General features: G+C 34.5%; 1 protein-coding gene across 14 annotated transcripts in view; it reads left to right on the top strand.

Annotated features, from left to right (window-relative positions):
- Positions 1–9,268, top strand: part of tox2 (TOX high mobility group box family member 2) — a 187,821-nt gene extending 178,553 nt beyond the window's left edge. For 9 of the 14 annotated variants that reach the window (XM_067373458.1, XM_067373448.1, XM_067373444.1 and 6 more), the window contains 3 exons: positions 1,332–1,718; positions 4,361–4,497; positions 6,897–9,267. In XM_067373458.1, coding sequence (XP_067229559.1) covers positions 1,332–1,718; positions 4,361–4,497; positions 6,897–6,939 — 567 coding nt within the window. In that variant the 3' untranslated portion in view covers positions 6,940–9,267. Of the gene's footprint in view, positions 1–1,331; positions 1,719–4,360; positions 4,498–6,896 lie in introns of all 14 variants that reach the window. The other 5 variants (XM_067373447.1, XM_067373449.1, XM_067373446.1 and 2 more) reach the window with 2 other exon arrangements.
- Positions 9,269–23,372: the final 14,104 nt, after the last annotated feature.

Genomic DNA, 23,372 nt, shown 5'->3' with positions numbered 1-23,372 from the left:
GCAAAAGATGCTCTGATCATCAAGTTTTGGAGTCTGTGTCAATACTAAGAACATGTCAAATTGTTCTACTGATGAAATAATTCTTATTGATAAGATTATTTAATATTAAATAAACACACTAGAGCTGAACGAATCGTTAAAAAATGACGACCTGGATTCAAACACCCACACAATCTCATTCTTAAATGACAGCGATTCATCTTTGATTCACCTTTGCTCATCCAGAGAGAGCTGTTGTCATGTATAGATATGAAACAGCTTCACAAACAGTCTTTTCAACCACACACTATCGTTATTTCTGTCTTACAATAATTCGAATGATCACAGAAGTACTCGGATGAAAGTTTATACTTTGAATATGAACAGTGATGTCTACAGAAGCGATCAAAATAGAGTAAATCACCTTTAGAAAGCAACTTGTCGCTTCGAAAAAAGATAGTATCGATTACTTCGTTACACCTGTAGGTGGCGACAGACAAAATGTATTTCAAAAACGCTGATTTATCCAGTAATGAAACAAGTGAAGTATTTATGAGTGAGTCATTGAATCATTCACTCAAGAAATTCGTTCAAAAATGCTGATTCATCCAGTAATGAAACAAGTGAAGTATTTATGAGTGTCATTGAATCATTTATTCAAGTGATTCAATAAAAAACGCTGATTTATCCAGTAATGAAACAAGTGAAGTATTTATGAGTGAGTCATTGAATCATTCGTTCAATCCAACTTTTGTATTTTAAATCTTTTCACATTTTACACAACAACCCCCACCCCATGCCAGCAAATCAATAACAAATAAAGTAAATAAATAAAAATAATAATATTTAAACAACAATAATAAATGATAAATGCCTATATATACATACAGTATGTACAAGTACATATACGCACATATAAACATTAAATGTCCATGCATACATATGCATATATACAGATACACATACAAACATCTACATACACATACATTAAAAATAAAATACTTAAAATAAAATGCCAATACAATCATTTTAATCGAACTTTTTAAAAAAGCATTAATTCAGATTAAATATTCTTTTAAATAGACTGCAATAAATAATCATTTTTGTCAGAATCTCTAGTAATTTACATGTTATTTTGTTTGTAACAAAAAATCGTGATTCTTAAATTATCCAGAATCGTGCAGCTCTAAATTGTGAAAAAGTTAAAAAAAAAATGTAAAAAAAATTAAGGTGTGCATTTTACTGCCAACTGCCATTTCTTTAAATATTTGTGAAATTGACTAGCAATTTTGTTGAGTGAAATCTTTTTTCAGTGTAGATCCATTTAATGATGTGCGTTTTCTCTCTGTCAGACCTACAGTGACCCAGTGGAGAGCAAAAGCGCCCAGTCTAGTCAGCCGTCGTCACACATGATGGCCCCCAACACCCCCCTGTACAGCGTCCCGCCCCAGCCCTCCTCCCCGTACCTGGGCCCCAGCCCCTTCCCCCTCTCGGACCTCCAGAGCTACGCAGCGGGGGCTCCCAGACACGGCCTGCCCCGTTCGGCCATGCTGCCCGCGCTCAGTGCCTCCCCCCCAGCGTCCTTCCAGATCAGCCCTCCCCTCCACCAGCAGCTCTCTCTGCACCAGGGCTCCCTCCTCAACCAGCCAATCCGCATGCAGCAGGTCCAGTCACAGCCAATCATCTCTCACCAGATGGGCCTCCAGGCTCCACTGCACTCCCCACCCCCAGGACAGCAGGTTAGTGTGCATGCTGGGAGACACCGCACGTGTTTGTGTTTATGGGGTGTATGGGGTATCTGAAATTTCAATATGCATATACCACATTTGCTAAAATGTGCACTGTAGGCATGACCCTCAATGCAATGCACTCAACTTTATAATTCACTTCCAGAGTTTATTTGATTTTTTTGAAAATGCAAATAAGCCCTAGAAATGTTTGGCACTGCATACTACTTTGCATACTAACTACTACAGCATATATTGCACAGTATTCAATTCCAAACATGACCATAGAAACATTTAGTGTGGCATACTACATACAGTTTCATGTACTAGTTTCATGTACTAAACATTGTGCATGCTTGTGATTGGAACGGCACACTGAAATTTCATACTACATTTCCCAAAATGCACTGTGTACTGTATCCCACAATGCAGTGCTCTCAACTTGACCATCCTTTCCCAATGTTTATTTGATTTTCTAAATGCAAATTAGCCCTAGAAATGTTTATGATTGCATACTACTTTGCATACTAATTAAAACAGTATAAAATATACAGCATATATTTAACAGTAAACAGTATTCAATTCCAAACATGACAACAGAAACATTTATCATTGCATACTGCATACTGTTTCATGTACTAGTTTCTTGTACTAAACGCCACACATGCTTGTGATTGGAGCAGCACACTACCATGCAATACTGTGCATAGTGTATGAAATTTCTATATGCACAAACATACTACATTTGCCAACATGCACTATAGGTACTGTATCCCACAATGCAGTGCTCTCAACTATACTACTTTGTATATTGTATACTATTTTTATTAGTATGCAGTGTATATTTGACAGTAAACAGTAATTCCATTCCAAACATGACCATAAAAATATTTATTGTGGCATACTGCATACAATTTCATGTACTATTTTTGTGTACTAAACACCACACATGCTAGTGATTGGACCAGCACTCTACCATGCAATACTGTGCATAGTGTATGAAATTTCTATATGCACAAACATACTACATTTGCCAACATGCACTATAGGTACTGTATCCCACAATGCAGTGCTCTCAACTATACTACTTTGTATATTGTATACTATTTTTATTAGTATGCAGTGTATATTTGACAGTAAACAGTAATTCCATTCCAAACATGACCGTAAAAATATTTATTGTGGCATACTGCATACAATTTCATGTACTATTTTTGTGTACTAAACACCACACATGCTAGTGATTGGACCGGCACTCTACCATGCAATACTGTACATAGTGTCTGAAATTTCTATATGCATAAATGACATACTACATTTGTTAAAATGCACTGTAGGTACTGTATCCCACAATGCAGTGCTCTCAACATGACCATCCATTTCCAATGTTTATTTGATTTTCTAAATGTTTATGATTGCATACTACTTTGCATACTAATAAAAAACAGTATGCAGCACATATTTGACAGTAATTCCATTCCAAACATGACCATAGAAACATTTAGCGTGGCATACTCCATACAGTTTCATGTACTAGTTTCATGTACTAAATGTGCTTCTGCTTGTGTGTATGGGGTGTGATTGGAGCACTAGAACACACTGCACTAGGTGCTGTGTCCCACAATGCAATGCACTCAACTTGACCTTCCTATTCCAGCATTTGTTGGATTTTTTTTTTTTTAATGCGATTCTAATTGGACGTCATTTGTTCAGAGATTGCACACTACTTTTACATTTATGCATTAAGCACCATGGAACATTTATCGTTGCATACTGTGCATACAGTTTCAGGTACTATTTTGGGGGGAAAAAATGCAGCGTAAGTTATATATGCCTTGTGCAGTAAAGAGTATGGTAGTCAAACTTGCCATGATTAAAGTGTTAAATATAAAACAAGCGAGCAAACTTATTTTTATGTGGAAAAACATTGAAACACACGCAGTACACCTCCTGGCTTTTGTTTAGTACAGTGTTATCGCTCAATATTAATAGATAGCAGTGTTCGTAATCTTTGTCGGAACAAATCTTGCTGGGAAAATGTTACCAAATTAACTTGATAAAGGACAGGTCATCGTATGCGTGTGGTTAGCGGTCTCGGTGTGAGGTGAAATGAGATGAAGTGAGAACTGGGGTGGAGGATGTGTTGTTTTGGAGGTGTTGTCTCTGTACTGAAGACGTCGTGTGTGAAGTGAAAAGGTCTGATAATCCAAAGCATCAGTGTTTAGCACCTTCCTACAGTGAAGCATTAAAAGAAAACATTGTCTTGAAAAGAAGTGAGGAACAAATGTCAGGTTTAATTCTTAGAATGCAATTAAATAAATTTAATAATACGCTTTATTTAATAATTTTAGTATATTTGCTTGCACTTTATTTTACAGTGCATGCACTTGTGTGTACTTGCAGTGTACGTACTGTAAGTACAGTATAATATAATGGGTTAAGGTTTAGTGTTAGTGCCTAGTTATTACCCAGTATGTAGTACATAGCATGTATATGTGGAACAGGACTGTAAAATAAAGTGCTACCGTATATTTTAAGTATGTGAAGTACATACATCAGGGTCACACAGTTTGCATGAGGTATGTTTGCATACTTGTATATTTTTCTGTCCTAAAAATGCTAATAAAAAATGTGTATTCTCTCTTGTCTCTCAGGGATTCTCTCACTTACAGTCCGAGTATCAGAAGAGCGTGGGGGGGTCTCAGTCTCCCGGGGCTCCGAACCCAGTGGGCCAGAACCCCGACTGGGACAGCGAGTACTGCAACCGGGAATGCGGCGGAAACCACTGCAGGTAGACAGCGTGTGTGTGTGTGTGTGTGTGTGTGTGTTTGTGTTACGATGTTAACTGTGTCTGTCCCATGAGACATGTGTCATGGTATCAGGGGACTCTGTGAGCGTGTGCGAGCAGCATGTGTGGTTTCAGAGCTGTACGGCATGAATTATTTATTGTGTAATATAACAATGCAATGCAATGCAAAAATAAAAAAAAAACACACACAATAACAAAGTTTAAATACTAGTTCAGCCAAAAATGGAAATTCATATATTCACCCTCATGTCATTCCAAACCTGTATAACTTTCTTTCTTATGTCGAACACAAAAAGTAGATATTTAGCAGAATGTTCATGCTGATCTGAAAACATTGATGTTTCATAATAGTGTTCATTTTTGACAGTTATTTTTTACATTTTAAGCACAAATCAAGAGAATATTGCATGGTTTATTTTACCTCATATAGTTTCCTGATTCATTATAGGCTATTTATCATATACAAGAAAAAAACAAAACAAGAAAATTAAAATTCCTAGTAATCCAATAATGTTTTTTCTATTAAAACAACAGCAAAAAATGATATGCATCATCACATAGAGGTTGCATAAGTGCAGTTATTCTGCAAACAATCGCAAATATAGTCGAGATTCATGTTTGGATTTATTACAGTGGTGGTAAACAGCACAAGCGAATCGTAAAGGAACACAAACACAGAATGACACTTTCATAAGCAGAATATCTTAAATGGAGATTGCTCCAGTTTACTTTATTGTTGGTGTGGTGAGAAATCAAATCCCCCCAGGAATTGGGTCTCCTTTAGGACCCAGAGCGATCCCAATAGTTCAACGGACTTTTAAGTTTAAAGGACTTTTTAAGCAAAATCTCATTCTGATTTATATCGTGTGAAATGCATTATAATGACCATTTAATGTCTTTTAAATGTCATGGTTCATATACAAGTATATAACTGTTGTGAAATCAAGCATTTCTCATTCTTACTGTTTTTCAGTTAACTTATGTACTTATGTTCTCCAACTAATACGCCTATATAGGTCGTTTGTCACATCCCTGAAATACGACCCATAGGAGCATTTACTAAAGTTGCACCCCTATCTACAACAGGACACTTTCATTTTAATGCATTGTTCCCTTTTATCTGCGTCATATTTCGGGTTTCGCGTAGCTCAATTGGCAGAGCATTGCAATATATAACAGTATGCAATCATGTGATCATGCGATCGTGGGTTCGATCCCAGGGAATGCATGTACTCAAAGTGTATATGCACTATAAATCAGTAAGGGTGGGTTTAGGGGTGGGGTGGGTGCAGTCGTTAATAAATAATGAGTTTTGCTAAATGGAAATAGGACAAATGGTGTAAAAAGTCCACACATTGCATTTAAATGAACACGCATTTTGATTGGTAACGACAGTCATACATCATTTCATGACAACAGACGTAACACGACGCTGACGTTATTTTCACGCCAGCTAGAGGGCGCATGACTTTAAAACATAAATATAGGTCGTAATAAGTTTTTTTTTTGGAGGACAGTCTGTTGTTTGTACTAAGTGTGACAATTAATTTATTAAAATGGTATTATTGTGTGAAATTAATATTAAATTAACATAGTATGTTGCAACAGTCCTTATCCTTATAAAAATTTTTTTTTTAAAAATTAGGCATTGTTTTATTTCCAGTTTGTTCATTATGCAATACATAGGCATTAATTTTATATTTCAAGCATGTTGCTTGTGCACTTAATGTAATAAACATCATACAATAGTGAAATAGGTTATAATTAGTCAAGATACCACGATAACAACTTTTGATCGGGCATTACCGCCTGGGTCCTAAAGGAGACTGATTCCTAGGGGGTTGACTTGATTTCTCATGACATCAGATCATTCGCGCTTCTTCTGCAATGTAGAGATAGTGGGTGCACATGGTTGCCAGATTGCAAAGATGAAGAAACACTGGGTAGAAAATGTGTTTGATTGGGGGATATAAATTAAATTGAATATCTGGCAACCTAAAGCATGAAAGCTTTTTTCGTCAGCAATATTCCATATTAATATAGTCAAGAGTTATCATTTAATGATGTTGGTGTCATCTCATCATCGTCCTAGTCATGGAAAAACGTTTTCTGAGAAGCCTTCGAGTGAATAAGGTCTCATGGATTACTGTTATGATGGTGGGGATTTTTTGGTTGAATGGAAACGAGCAGCTCAGACATTCTGCCTAATATCTCGAATTGCGCTCAAAGGATTTGTTCGAATTTCGGTTTGGAGTGACACGAGGGCGAGCGAATGACGACACAATCCTTATTTTCTGGTGAAAATTTTCTCAAGAGAACTTTTGGAGCTTTTCTTCTTGTAAGATTTTCCTGACGCTCATTTGTCTCTCGTTGTTTTGCAGTGGCAGTATGATAGGCAGGGATAAGCCACTCTACCTCACTTGAAGCAAAACAAGGAGAACGGAAAGAGAAAAGATGAAACAACACCAGGGAGTCCCCCCCGCACCTCTCCACCCTTCCCAGACATCATCAGTTTCCCTCAGTGTCATTTTACATTCGTTTTTAGAAGGATGTGTGTGTGTACGCGTTCTGAAGACTACTAGTGATCCTTTCATTTTTGCCAAGCACTTAAAAATGTACAGGCCTCTGCGCCAGAGACCTCAGAGAGCACTCACCCCGTCTCTGAATAAACTTAAAAGAAAACAACAAAAAAAGATGTATATAACAGAAAGGAAAAAAAAAAAAACGAAAAGGAAAAAAAAATAAAGCAAACTACCATTAAACTGGCCCTCAGGGCAAATGAGCTTTAACTAAAAGAGAGGAAAAATCTCCTCTTAGTATCTCAGTTACTTTCCTCCTTGTCTCATTTTTGTTTTCTTTTTTGTTTTGTTTTGTTGTTGTACTTTTATTTATTTCCTGCTTGCTCTTCTTTTGGCCAATAACAGGTCCATTACTCTTTTCGAGGGCGATACATTGCTGTTCAACTGATGCTCTGTGAATTTTAGGCGAAAAAAAAAAATAAAAAATAACATTAAATGGAAAAATTGATAAATACAACTTCTTTTTGTAAATTTAAAGACCCGTGTAGGTCTTTGTTGATCTGTCACAGTGTGATTGTAAATATCACTTTTTGGGGGGTCAAATTGGGAAGATGAAGTCCAGATATTTTTTCTTCTTTAATATGACTTATAATTCATTGATTTGTATTTTAAATGGTATTTTGTGAATGCGTGCCGGCGTGAATGAGCGTGCGTGTGAGTGTATTTGTGCGTTGTGTAACTGAACAGCCTGTGCAGGTGATATCAGAAGAGTGTTTCCACACGTACACAATCTTGCATTAAAATCTGTGCTCACTGGTGTGATTTCCCCCCAAAAAAAGATCTATGGCAAAAACCATGACAGACTGCATGACCTGGCTCTCCATTTAGGCTCCCCAATTCATTCGGATTTCAAAACGGACTCCTGCACGACTCTGAGATCGCAAACGCATGGTCCGACGAAGAGTGTTTCACAGCCAAATTTGTGAAGCGATTGGATCAGCTTTGTCGATGTACTCTCAGGTTCTAATCGTGACATGTATATATAAGCGTAAATGTTTCAGATTCAGGTCAAAGGCCAGAAACGTACTTTACGCAAGTACACAGATGTAAACACAAATGTTTGTGCCATTAAATCATTAACTTTAACTTATCATTCAGCAATATTCTCTTTCAACTTCTCTCCACCGTGACAGTAACTGACTGTAGATGAAGAAAGCGCACCGCATACTTTTGTTGTGCCGAATCACATTTCACATTATATGTACTTGCATAGAGTGCGTTTCAAGCCTAAAGCAGTAGTTGTTTTGAAACTCGGGTCATTTATTTTGCCTGGTCTTGACTGACATTAAATCCACCAATATAACATGTAAAGGTGAACTATAATGTTCTCAATGTGAGATAATACAGCACACAGTAAATTAAAACAACAGTGGGTCTATAGTTTTCTAGTAGCTTTTGCTAGATGTTCTATTGTGTTGATCTCATCTTTAAGTTTTGTGGGAAAAAATTAAATGCATTCGATCATTTAGTCAAATGTTTTATTTTAATCTCTCTTTTTTTTTTTCTACTGTAGCATACTATTTTTAGTTGAATAAAAGAAATAACTTCTAAGACATTTAATTTGTGTACAAACCTGCCAATTGTAGTTATTTTATTTGTAAAGTCAGCAATGATAATTATTTTAAAATTGTTATCAGCGAGTTGCCCATCAGTTAATATTTAATAATGTTTAACAGGTTTCTATTTATGAACAAAATGAGATCAATTTTGCTTATAACTACAATATTTGAATTTTATTGTTTTGTTTTTTGATTATGATGATGCTTTTATTTTTACTTTTTGAATACTGTTTTTTTTTTTCTTTCCTTGCCAGCCAGGTCATTTTGTGTCACTATGCCTTTTTGTTTCATTTTGTCCGTAATAAAAACGTTAAATGAGATATTTGTGCTTGTTTTTTGTTGTTGTTGTTGTTGTTGTTTTAATGTATTTTAACATTCATAACCATTATGCTATTTGACGATGTTTGCTTCAGCACAACCTCATGTGCCTTAACGCTTAAATGAACTGACCAATCCATACTTTTCTTTGCAATGATTGGTTGTTTTACTGTTATGAAAGAAATCAAAGACTATAGATGAAGAGTTTCGTTGCAAAACGAGATAAATCCATTTTTTTAATTTTTCAAAAATCTTGTTTTTTGGTTGTGCATTCCAATTAATATCAATTCAACTGCAGTTGGTTTGTTTTGATTTAAACCTTCATAACTTAAAAAATACAGCTAAGTAGCACCATAAAACAAAATAATAACATGATAACATAATAATAAACATGTTTTGACAAAAATGTTAAAAACGGATTTATCTCATTTTGCAACGAAACTCTTCAGATATAAAAAGACGAGGGTATGCACCTGACATCACCGTCTACCGTTACGACTGCGGTAACATCCACTGAGTGGCAAAAGACTGAGCGGCAACGTTTGTTTTCAGCGTGAATGTCGCGAAAAACGCACAAAACACTTCCAAAACGGGAAAGCTTTTTGATTGACTGTACAAAAAGCTTTGACACAAAACTTGAGGTATATATTTAAAAACTGCAGAAAGCAAAAGAAAAATAAGCAAATGGATCACTGAAATTCACAACTGGACTCCAGCAGAGAAACATGGATTTGCAGTTATCATTTTGTGTGAAATTGTTAGATTTTGAGGTAAAATCATACTGTATTGTATTGTTATATATTATGTTGACAACTCATCAATTAAATATTTGCCATCTTATATTCTGCATAATTTGGTGTTTTTAAATAAGCAACACTGACAAAAACTATATATATAACTATATATGTTTTAAGGCTGGACAATATGACGATATAACATTGATATAAGTGATTACGCGGATTTAGACCTACCGATATTGGAGTTATATAAGATATTCACAGGCAGATTTGCTTTATGTATTTCCCCACCGTCGAAATCAGGCACATGTCAGGAAACACGATTCCTGGCTGCATGTCAATATCCATGGATTAGGTTTATTTGACATGTTATAAGGAACACTTTCGAGGCCAACCTTTAATGTAATTCGTTAGTTTTACTCTCGTTTTCGCAGTTTCCTCTATTAAATCCAGTCATGCAGCAGGTTCTTTTGCCACTCAATCCACCTGAGGGAGCGCGTTTTCGGCGGGAAAGTGACGTCGTTGCATACCCTCTATTAATTATGAACAAGCGTGCTACAGGAGTCGTGAAAAGTGAAGCCAAAGCGTCTCGATCGTCCCCATGTGGCTGGATGCAGTATAGGTCATAAACCCCGCCCTCTCCATAATGAAATGGACGTGAGACAAACTAAACAGTCACATTACACATCAAATATTTTTTTCCAAACGTGATTTTTGTCATTTAGGTAGTTTTTATCATGCAGGTGTTAGTTAAAGTGTTCGTTTTTTAAATAAGTTTGTTTTTAGTTAGTTATTTGACTCTATAAAAACGCGGGTTTTGACGTCATGATTGACAGATGCTCTGAGGGAAGTAGAGAAAGAAGCAACTGACTTTTTTTCTGGATATTCAGGAGGAGATTGGAGCTTTAACTTCAATTTAATTTCCAGAACTGTTTATTTCACACCGACGTAATGAGTTCTGCAGTATTAACCAATTCTGCGGGAGTGTGGGCGGGACCTTGATATCGCGGCTCCACTTCACGCAGACGACGGTCTCAAGATGGCAGCGACATATTGGCACACTGGCGGCTTCACTTACTAAAATGGAAGAGAGAAAGGTGCGTCGTCCATCTTTTTTAACAGTCTATATGGTTATGAACGGGAGAAATGGCAGCATGTAATAAGGCGGAACACTTCCCGTTTTTAAGTAAAAGATCCAATCGCTGCTTGATAAAGCCATTGCATCACTGCAGCTGCCGTTAGAAGCTCCGTTTCACAAGCTGAGACTCGCGCTTACGACTGCACATGCGCACTGGCAAGCCTAGCCTGAAAAATAAGCTTTTTAACGCTATTTGAGCATAAGAATCAACATTTATGGGGCAATTCATATCAGATTTTGGTGATGATTTGAAATGTTATTTAATTGTGAGTTCGCCTAGCAGATTTTTGAGATTTCAGGATAGGACTTAACCAGGAGGTGTTGCAAATATGGCGGTCGAGTGAACAGACTTTTCTTGAAAGGGGCTTTGAAAAAATCTTCTGTCTAAAATGAGAAAGAGAAATGCATTATGGTATAACACATATGAGTCACTCTCACACAGCAGGAACATGAATACTAAACGTCTCTTCATGTGATTTTACCAAGAATCAACATCCATATGGTGCGTTTTAAGTGGACTGTGACCTGATCTCTTGGTTTTTGTGGTTTGCTTCTAAAAGTATAGACCAACATTTCTCATGCGTTTTTTTCTTTTCAAAGCAGTTGACAAGCAAAGCCATACAGTAAAACTGCCTCGCCGCCCTCCATTTATGTTTTATTCATATTGCGGCGGGTGTTGAATTGGCAGATAGATCATTATTGAACAATTGGAAACCAGAATCGCCATTCCGTGCTGTGACACACATTACAAGGAATATCTCAGTCATATAATCTTAATGAAACATACGCTGGTGGAGATGGAAAGATGCCGTTTCATTGCGCAATTGTGTGCATGTTAGTGTTGCAATAAAGCAACAAGCAAAACCTTGATATTTCATTGCAAAAAGCACCAGGAAGGAGGCCAAAAGTTCAACTTCCCATAAGAATGATGAGGTCTCTGTAATATTACAATTGCATCTATTACACGATGAGATTATATAGATGCTTTCTTTTTTCTCAATAATCTCAAATGTTTCTCCTCTAGATTTTTTGAGAGATCCTAGTGTGCTCAGATTTGCTGAAGGTACTAAAGTCATGCAATCAAAAGTCAGTCGTTTTACTTTAGTAATCTGTAAAATGTACATTGACAGAAAAATGGCCATCTGGAAATGATTGGATGGTGAAAAGTGCCTCTATATAACAGCTGATTGAAAAACAAGGTGGATTGGTGATTTTTTTAAGAAATGTTATTTTGATGTGGAAAACTGGAACCAGGAACTGTAAAGGATATGGATAAAAAATGAATAAAAAAGGCTTTTTATCTCACAATTTTGACTTTGTTTCTTGCAATAGCAAGTTTATATCCCACAATTATGACTTTTTCTCAGAATTGTGAGATATAAACTCACGATTGTGAGAAAATGTCAATTGTGAGCTGACTTTTATCTTGCTGCATTGGACTTTATAACTTTAAAAAGCAAGTTTATATCTCATAATATATAATAATATATGAAGACTTCAGATGCAAAAGCCTCTAAGTGCCATCTGAAATGTTCTTCTAAAATGAGCATTTTTATCAAGCTCATATGTTTAGGTTCAGTAATTTCACTTTAATGGCAATTAATAAGTCCTTTTCATTGCCATTAAAGTGAATTAACTGAACATAAACATGCGACCTTGATAAAAATGCTCATTTCAGAAGATTTCAGAGGCTTTTTGTGAGATTTAAACTTTAAATTTCCTTTTGTATTTTTGAAACAAGTTTCCAGCTGAAAAAAAAAAATGCATTCATTAAAAACCAAGTACTGAAAATAAATGCAAATGTTTCTCCGCTAGATTTTTAGAGATCTCAAATGTGCTCAGATTTGCTGATGTACTAAAGTCATTTTATTTTAGTAATCTGTAAGAGAAAAAAAATGTCCATTGGAAATTACTGGATGTTGAAAAGTCTCTAAATAACTTGCATTGAAAAAAAAAAAAAAAAAGGTGGATTGGTGATGTTTTTTTAGAAATGTTTTTTAATGTGGAAAGCTAAAACCAGGAAAGGGTATTAATAAAAAAAATGAATAACTGTGAGATATTAACTCACAATTGCAAGAAAATATCACTTTTTGTTCACTGAATTGGACTTTATAACATGCAATAGCAAATTTATGTCTCATAATTCTGAGAAAAAAGTCAGAATTGTTTATTCTGTGGCAAAAAGCAGCTTTTATAAAAGGGTCTATTTTAGCTGCATGCTGAAAAAAGGAAAAATTAAAACCCAAGCATTGAAAATGAATGCATATGCAGTTGTACAGTATGACGTTCGATCGGTGGACATCAGGACTGAACAGTGAAACAGTTTATGACCTGCGACATGGAAACTTTCCACTTCTGCGGTCGAAGCATTTGCGGTGCAACGAGCACTGAACAGACTCTGACAAGAGCTTTTTTCTTTCTGTTTCTTGTCATTTTCTCCTCCTTTGATGTCGCACATGTAACGTATGTGCTATGGTTTCCATGTCAACATTTTTAGCTAACGAGACCACATGTGTAACTGGTCTGGTATTCTTTAACAGGGGAGGTTAAGTCTTTTTCCTGTACCTTTCTCTCTGACTGGTCTTTTGTTAGAGGAGAGAGAGAGAGAGAGAGAGAAGAGAGAGAGAGAGCGTTCAGGAAACGTGGGCGGATTTGACAAGAAAAGAGTTTCAGTTTCTGTCTTTTATAAGAGCTTTGCTTTTTTCTTTTCATGCCTTTTTTCATTATTATTTTTTTTTTAGGTTGAGCAAAATGAAAAGTTTCAGAAAAGAGCACTTGGTAACTCAAGAAAAGATAACTGTGCAACTAGGCCAGTTTAATTATCGGATTAATCACAAAAACTATGAAGCGTACATGCTTTCAACTAAAAGAAATTCACTTTACAGCAATAGGATTTGTGGTCAGAATGTGCTTAATTGTCAGAAAATATGCAAAAAGCATGTGATGGTCCTAAAATAGTCATTTTCTTTATGAAATATAATCATTTCAGCTTTTGAGATGAAAATGAGTTACTATCAGACAAAACATGAGAAACAAACTCAAAGAAGGACGCTTATACTTTAAAATACTCACAAAACAAACTCACGTTTTAAGAAAGTTTAGACGGAATTGAGCAGCTTGAAAGATTCGTAAGCAATATTTACACGCACAAAACAGATAAAATGATTTCCAGGTGCTTAATCGGAAGGAAAGACTTACTGATAAACAGGAAATAGTTATTATTCAATGTTACTGAGGATTTTAGTTCATGGAAATGACTTGAGAACATTAAGCAATGTTCATTTTGTGTTTCTGCGGACTAGAATTTAGGTCTACGGCTCATGTGAAATATGATTTTGTCATTAAAGATGGGAATAAAATGATGCCAAATGAGAATTTAGATGTGAATAATGTGGGTGTGGACTGAATGAAACAGAAGTGTCAAAAGTCCTTATCAGTCAGGTGCTCCACCTGAATTTACTGTAAAATTCGGTTCACTGTCCAGATCGTGCTGCTGATAGAAGTGTGTGAATGTGCTTCCCCTGCGCGGGAGGAAGTCCGGGTTGCAGAGAAAAACCCTTTCAAAGTTTATTGACTTTTTATTTTCTCGTGGCACTGTTGGCTTCAGCTGCCCACATCCACCCAGAGAAACCACCAGCGCGGCTGCGCTTGAATCGAAATAACAGACATGTTCCAGAATTTTAACTGATCTTGGGTCACTCATACCTAGAAAGTGAGTCAAAAGCCAACGCTCATGGTTTGTCATAACGTGCCGAGGCTCCTTCAGAGGTTAAGGAGGTCAGTTTCTCCAAGGAACGCGTGTGAATTTCACACCTATCTCGTCACACTTGCTGATGTTATACATTGTACTGTTGGTATAATGGATTTCCAGACTTCATTTCAATGTAACTCAGAACCTGGTACAGAGAAAACATGAGAAATAAACTTTTTTTCTCAAAAAAAACCCTCAAAAAACAAACTTAGGTTTTGGTTTGCAACCAAACTATTTACACAGTTTTGAGAATAAGAAAATACTTTTTTTTAATCAGTTTTACTATCAGATTAATCACAAAAACATGTCCAGATGCATGCTTTACATGAAAAAAGTCACATTACAAGAATAAAAATGTGTCAAAATGTGTATTAAATGTGATGATCCTAAAATAGTCTTCATTTTCTTAATGCAAAATAATTTATTTCAATTTTGGAGAAAAAACATAAAAAACAAAAAAGGGTGCTTATACTCAAATACTCACAAAACAAACTTAGGTTTTACACAGTTTTTTTTACACAGTTTTGAGAATAAGAATTTTTTTTATCATTTTTACTATCAGATTAATCACAAAAATGTCCATATTATAATGCATATGCTTTACATAAAAAAAAGTCACATTACAACAATAAAAATGTGTCAAAATGTGCTTAATTGTCATAAAAATATGCAAAAAAATGTGATGATCCTAAAATAGTCTTCATTTTCTTTATGCAAACTATAATTTCTTTCAATTTTGGAAACATTAAAAACAAAATAGGTGTTTATACTCAAATACTCACAAAACAAACTTAGGTTTTGGGTTGAAACCAATCAGAAATATTTACAGTTTTGAGAATAAGAAAATTATTATTATTATTATTATTATCGGATTAATCACAAAAACATGTCCAGATTATAATGTGTATGCTTTACATGAAAAAAGTCACGTTATAACAATATAATTGTGTAAAAATGTGCTTGTCATAAAAATATGCAAAAAATGTGATGATCATATAATAGTCCTCATTTTCTTTATGCAATATGTATTTCTTCAATTTTGTTAAGAAAACAGAGAAAATATTAAAAACCAAAAACAAAGAAGGGCACTTGCACTCTAAAATACTCACAAACAAACAAACAAACTTAGTTTTGGTTTCCAAACAATCAGAACTGTTTAGTTTTGAGAATAAAAACTTTAGACTGAATTGAACAGCTTCAATATTTACATCCCCAAAACATCCTTGCTTGATCAGCAGGAAATGGTTATAAACAGGAAATAGTTATTATTCATTGTTAGTGGTGATTTTAGTTCATGCAAATGACTTGATAACATCGAGCAATGTTCATTTTGTGTTTCTGTAGACCTGTTTGTTTTTGTGGTGTTCCATTTGTCATAACACTTTAGCATAGGGAACACATTCACTATTAACTTTTCCCTCTTTACTGCTTATTAATAGTTAGTAAGGTAGTTGTGAAGTTTAGTATAAACTTTAGTAAAACTTTTAAGTCTCAGTCTTAGTGACTTTTCCAGTAAAGAGACAAAAAAATATCTACATGTTGTCATCATGCTTGCAACACCAAGCTCATGGGTTCAATTCCCAGGGAATGCATGAACTGATCAAATATATACCTTAAATGCAGTGTAAGTTTGTTTTGAACTTGTATGATTTTTTGTTTCAGAGCTTTATATATACACACACACCAAGTTCTGTCATGAAACTCTAGATGGCACAGGCTGATGGGACCTTAACGCAACTGATGATATTTACTTGGCACAAGCTGATTGGTTCATGTCACATCTGTAGCCAATGAGCTTGCTGCTCAACATTTAAATAGCTTTTTATCTTTCACTATAGCAGTTCGTCCTTCCCCAGCTCCACCTGTATAGATGTATCATTTTGTTATTTGTGCTGAAGCATTTTTGAGTGTATGTTAGTATAGCTTGGAATCCTGAGAGTCGAAATGTCTTATTAACACACACACACACACACAAACTCGAATAAATGAAAATCCTAATCTAATTTAATTAAGGTCCTTAAAGGAAAAAAAAAATCCTGTGTGCTCCTTTTTATTGAGCTGTTTCAAACAATGTGATAATTCGATAAATGAGGGAATGTTTCTTCCTGTCGCACAGCTCATTTGTGTTATCTTTAATTCAGGTGTGAGTGTCACAGAAACAGCACTCAGGAGGAACAACAAACCTGATTAAATAAATCACAAGCCACACACACACACACTACTATTGTTCTCTGTGACAGTGGAGATTTTCACAATGCTCAGTTCAAGTGCCATTTCTGCATCAGAGATATGTTTAACACATCTGCTGCTCTTAAGGATATCAAAATGAAGCTGTGTGTCAAATGATGTGAGCTACTACACAATATCTAGTGTGGGGATTTATAAAAGGTAGTATCGTTTTCTACATGAAAACAACAAAGCTGCTGATGATGAGTGCATGAAATGTCTAAAAAATGGTATCATAAAGTCTCATTGCATGTTTCAGCGCACTCCCACTATGTATACTACAAAACGTAGTAAGCAAAACAGGACAGAACTTGATATTTTTTAGTTCTATACACTAGTGTACACATTTAAAATGCACTTACACATATACATGTCAACAAAATGAATTGGGTTATTTATATATTTTTAAAATCTCTTGCATTTCTGCATTCAATCACGATGGATCAGATGAATTAGAAAGTTAAAGAACATTTTGCTAATGTTACTGTTAAAGGGGTGGTTGATTATGATTTCAGTTTTGTAACTTTAGTTAGTGTGTAATGTTGCTGTTTGATCATAAACAACATCTGCAAAGTTATGACGCTCAAAGTTCAATGCAAAGGGAGATATTTTCTTTTACAGAAATCACTTTTTAAGGACTACAATGAGCTTCTTCCCGGGTTAGTGACATCACTAACCCTAAAATTTACATAAACCCCGCCCCCAAGAACACACAACAAAGGGGGCGGGGCCATGTTGGGCTGCTTTAGAGAAGAGGAAGAGTTGTTGTAGTAGAGTGTTGTTGTCATGCCGTCATTTTACGCCGGACTGCTTCACAAACGAGGGTCAATTCAACACAAAAGATGAACATGACGGCACATGCTAGTGGATGAGTTGAATCAACTCCACAGCAACTACATCAATTTATCCACTAACCATTCAGAAACGTCTAAAAGTTGTAACTTCTTCCTGAGTCTCTCCATCAGTGTCGACTCCGGTTTGAACAATGTAAGGCTGAACACTTTCCTCATTTTGGCTGCGTGAGATTCTCCAGCTTTGTTGTTGTTGAGCTGTTAAAGCTCCGCCCTCTTCTGGAGCAGCAGCTCATTTGCATTTAAAGGGACACACACAAAAACGGCGTGTTTTTGCTCACAGCAAAATAGGGGCAAATTTAACAAGCTATAATAAATGATCTGTGGGGGATTTTGAGCTGAAACTTCACACACACATTCTGGAGACACCAGAGACTTATATCACATCTTGTGAAAGGGGCATTATTTCTCAATGTTCAATAAATGTTTTTTCTTGGTTATGCGAACGTTAAGAGAACATTCCATTTTATCATTCTTCAAACATACGGCAATGTTACTTTGAATGTTTCCTGAATGTTTTGAAACAAAGAAATGTTTAACTAAAATATTTCAATGTTCCACAAAGGATAATGTATTAATTGCAATAATGTTTTGAGAAAAAACGGATAACTTAGACTATTAACGTTACTTGTTCATAGATTTAGGAGAGAACCTTGCCAGAACGTTTTGAGAACGTTCCCTGTCACCTGGTTGAACACACACAAACACACACACACACACATCAAGACTCTTGTATAAGCAAATCACATGGTCACACACACAGAGAAACATCTCAAGAGTTCAGCTGAGTTTCTAACTCCGTCTCTCTGAGTTTAAAAAGAAAATCTATATATGAACCTCCTCACATCAAGACAAGAGAGAGAGAGAAAATGAGACGAGAGAAGGTGAAACAGATAGAAGGAGATGAAGGAAGTATTTTTGGAAGCTTGATGTAAACCAGCCGCTCTAATACAACCTTGTTGCTCTTCCAATCTGTCTCTCTCTCTCTCTCTCTGGCCTCTGAAACAAGAAATTCCAATCTTTCTCTTTCGGCATTACTCAGAATTCCGTTCACAGCCTCTCTCCCCTCCACTTATAACAGCCTACTTTAAAATTCATAACTACATTTGCCCGAATAAAAGCAGCTAAGATGGAATATTTCCAGGAAGCTTACTTGAGCAAAAATACAATTGGCCCTGGCATATTTAATAACCCTAACCTGCCTCTTTAGTACAGAGAGTCATAATAACAATCATAAAAAAGAGAGGAGGGGAAAAAAAAAAGAGTCAAACCATGTCTTAGCATGAAATGACTACCCATAATTCCAGCCTGCGGCAAAAGCGAAGGGGTGGAGGGAAAGAAAGAGAAACAGCTACTGTTAAAACTGTTTGTCGTCTTTTTACACAAAGAAAGGATGAATGATACTAACTAACAAGCAACCAAAGATGAATGTTCCGTCGTCATTTATTCTCCCTCAAACCTGACTTTCTTTCTTCTGTGGACGGAGATGTTTAGCAGAATGTCCAAACTGCTCATTTTCTCAAAACGAAAATGAATTATTTGTTTTAGTAAGAGTTCAGAAGTCACGTGATAGCTTTGTGCAAAGAACACACCAAAATTATGATGTTTTTCAGCTCTTTTCAATCACGGTTGACGTCAAACCAGCACGAAATGTCTTCAAGCGCCGCATTTGAATGTTTCAATGAACACAAATTAAAACTATACAGCAGAGAGGGCATGATTATATGACACAAATCTAAATATTATGACATATTGCATGAGTCACATGGACTATATTTATAGTGCTTTTTGTATGTTTAACACTTAATGAACGCTTTATGGTTTTGATGTGTGGAAATAAGCAAAATAAGAATGTCATACAGGTTCATATTAAATAATGAGCAGATGCTTTCTGATTCTGATGATGTCTACTGATTACTTGTTGGCTGTGATAGTAACAGTGGGCAAAAGAAACCCTCAGCGGATCACAATGGAGCTCTGGAGAGGGTCAGACAATGACATGGTTTTTCAGCACACATTTCATCTTGTGTGTTAAAGCCTCTCTCACTCTTTCCTTCCCTCCTGATTCTCATTGTGTGTGTGTGTGTGTGTTTGTACATGAGCGAGCATTGTGGGATGTCCTGAGTTGAATTAGGTCACCCCTTCAATCCTAGCTCTCCTCTCCACCCCCCCCACACAAGCCATGCGCCGCAGACACACAGACAGAGACACAGCGCCCCCTGCTGATGGAGAGCTAGGAAACAGGGCTTGGACTCGCTCCAGTGCACACTCTAAAAAATGCTGGGTTGTTTCAACCCAAAATTGGGTCAAATATGGACAAACCCAACCGTTGGGTTAAATTTTTAAATGCATTTTTTTTAACCCAACGGTTGGGTTTGTCCATATTTGACCCAATTTTGGGTTGAAACAACCCAGCATTTTTTAGAGTGCAACTTCAGCTTTTTCTGAACAAAATAAAAATTTAATTTAAAAAAACATATATATATATATATATACAATAAATAGTTTATAGATAAAAAAGGTTAAATATTATAATATTTAATATAATATTTAGCCCAAAAATCTCTTTCTATAATTTAATTTCATAATATTAATTTGAAAGCAATCCTAATGGGAATTTTCTTATAGGATTCAATTTTTTTTAAGTATCTACAAAAACTATAGATAAATTGTACAAAATATAGATTTTCAATAAAAAAGTGTTAACTATTATAATATTTAATATATTTTAGAAAAGATCTCATGGGGATATCTTTATATAATTTTAAATTAATCATTTAAAAAAATCGAAATGGGAATTTTCTTACAGGGTTCAAGTTTCTATTTTTTTAAGCATTCATTTATGAAAAAAAAAACTAATATAAAACATGTACACTCTAAAAAATGCTGGGTTAAAAACAACCCAAGTTGGGTTGAAAATGGACAAACCCAGCGATTGGGTTGTTTTAACACAGCAGTTGGGTTAAATGTTTGCCCAACCTGCTGGGTAGTTTCACTTAACTCTACTATTGTTTAAAAATTACAGTATTGCTTACTTAAAATGAACCCAAAATATCTTGAAAATTAACATTTATTAATATGTTTTCATAAATGAACATTTTAATTTCATTTTAGATTCATTTTAAGTCAGCCATATAGTCATTTTCAAACATTAGTTGGGTTAAATAAAACTACACAGCAGGTTGGGCAAACATTCAACCCAACTGCTGGGTTAAAACAACCCAATCGTTGGGTTTGTCCATTTTCAACCCAACTTGGGTTGTTTTTAACCCATCATTTTTTAGTGTAACTTAAAAAAATGTATAAAATATAGTCTATGAATAAAAAAGGATAAATGTTATAATATTTAATGTAATATTTTAGTCAAAAAAATCTTATGAGAATATCTTAATATAATTTCATATATATTTCATATTTCATATAATGAAATAATATTCATTTAAGCAATCCTAATGGAAATTTCCTTATAGGATTCAAGTTTAATTTTTTTTTTTTTTTTTTAAGTAGGCTATTAAATTATGAAAAAACATGTAGCGTAAAAATATATTAAATATAGTTTTTAAATAAAAAAGTGTTACATATTACAGTATTTAATATATTTTAGCCAAAAAAAAAAAAAAAAATCTCATAGGGATACCTTTATGTAATTTTAAATTCATAATTTGAAAGCAATCCAAGATTTTTCTAACAGGGTTCAAGTTTTTTTCTTTTTTTTTTTTTTTTTTTTAAAGCATTAAGTTATGAAAACATGTAACTTAAATACATATAAAATATAGTTTATAAATAAAAAAGTGTTAAATATTATAATATTTAATATAATATTTTAGCCCAAAAAAATTGGATGGGAATATCTTTATATAACTTCAAATTCAAAATTTCATAAGTAATCCTAATGGGGATTGTTTTGTAGGATTCATGTTTCTAATTCATTTTTAAAGTATTAAATTATGGGGGAAAATAATAAAAACACATAACTTGATATAAAATAAAGTTTTTAAATTAAAAAATAAATAAATACTGCTGTGTAGTAAACATATTTCACAAACTAATTTCATAATATTAATTCTTCAATCTTTATGGGATTTTTTTTTAAATTATTAAATTAATATATATATATATATTAAAAACATCTAACTTAAAAACAAAATAAAGTTTTTAAATAAAATTTTATACTTTTTTTAAATTAAATTTTTAATAAAATATTGCTGTGTAACAAACATATTTTTAATAATATTTATAATATAATATAATCTCATTTCATAATATTAATTTGAAAGCAATCTTTATGGGAAGTAAAGAAAACATTAAATTATGTATATATATATATATATAATTTAATGTTTTCTTTACTTCCCATAAAGATTGCTTGCATATATATATATAAATATATATACACATATATAGTTTATAAATAAAAAAGGTCAAATATTATAATATTTAATATAATATTTTAGTAAAAAAAAACTTATGGGGATATCTTTAAATAATTTCATAATCATATTTTTAAAGCAATGTTTTGTATATGATTCCAAGAAAACATCAACTGTCTTTTCTAGCACAGCTCTGTATATTCCCTATAAGAGAACCTGAGACACACGAGGACTGATGAAGACACTGAGCTTTAACAACTAGAACATGATGAAAACTAACCAGTAAACCTTCAAAAGATTTAGTCTGATCTGTTCACTTGTGAAAGACAAATAATCAGCCTCATGTTTCTCATTAAAGAGAAATAAAACATTTAGTGCTGTGAGTGAAAAACAGACTCATCAAGCAGCTTTAGTTTAAACATGAATCACTGTAATAATGGACACTTATTAATAATAAATAATGTCAATACCTTTTGATAATGTGGTCACCAGCATCTTCTGGCCAACTGTGTTATTAGTATCATTGAGATACTATTATAGTTTTTATTAATACTTTGAATTGGGTTTTATTTTTTATATTTTCCATCTTCCATTAGTAATTTAATTGTGTTTTTGCCATTTTTAAATAATAACCCTTCTGATGACAACACCAGGCCTCTAATCTAGTTTAACCAGCTTCATCAGAGAGAACAGATTATGAAGACTGATGCACAATAGTTTCTCGGTATAAAATACTGATTCAGCATCAAGGTCATGGGGTTTATTTCTGAAACACATAATGTGCACCATAACTCCATATGAATCACTCTGGATAAAAGCGTCTTCAGAATGAATGTATAAACGATAATTAGCCTGAATGAGTCTGAAATGAGCCTAGAATGACTGATAATGAGCTGCAGAGAAATGAAACCCGTGAACCCACCTGTTACAGATTTAACAGTGTAACCATCTGTTCTGTGATGAGACAGAAATATGAAGAATAATATATGAACAAGGACAGATCTGTCAACATCTCCTCACCTCATGATGTTTCTTCTAGATGGAGATGTTAAGCTGAATGTCCATGATGCTTTTTTCAACCTAAACTGAATAAATTCATTCATTCAGAAACACTTGTTATTAGCGACACCGGTGGCCGTTAAGTGAACTGCAGCCAGAAACGTATTGCTCGTGCTCGCACTCATGCGACCAAATCAGTCACACAAAATACAAGAGACTGAACCTGATTCAAGGCTCTGAAATTCTTTTTCGTTCTTCGCTTAGAAGAAAAAATTGGAAATACCTTTGCAGTGAACACATCGAAGCCGTCCACGCTGACGGTTAGATGA

Source organism: Chanodichthys erythropterus, chromosome 21, assembly GCF_024489055.1.
Source record: "Chanodichthys erythropterus isolate Z2021 chromosome 21, ASM2448905v1, whole genome shotgun sequence".
NCBI classification, from domain to species: Eukaryota; Metazoa; Chordata; class Actinopteri; order Cypriniformes; family Xenocyprididae; genus Chanodichthys; species Chanodichthys erythropterus.
The sequence above is the reverse complement of the archived record's forward strand: the minus strand, read 5'-3'. Positions and strand labels throughout refer to the sequence as shown.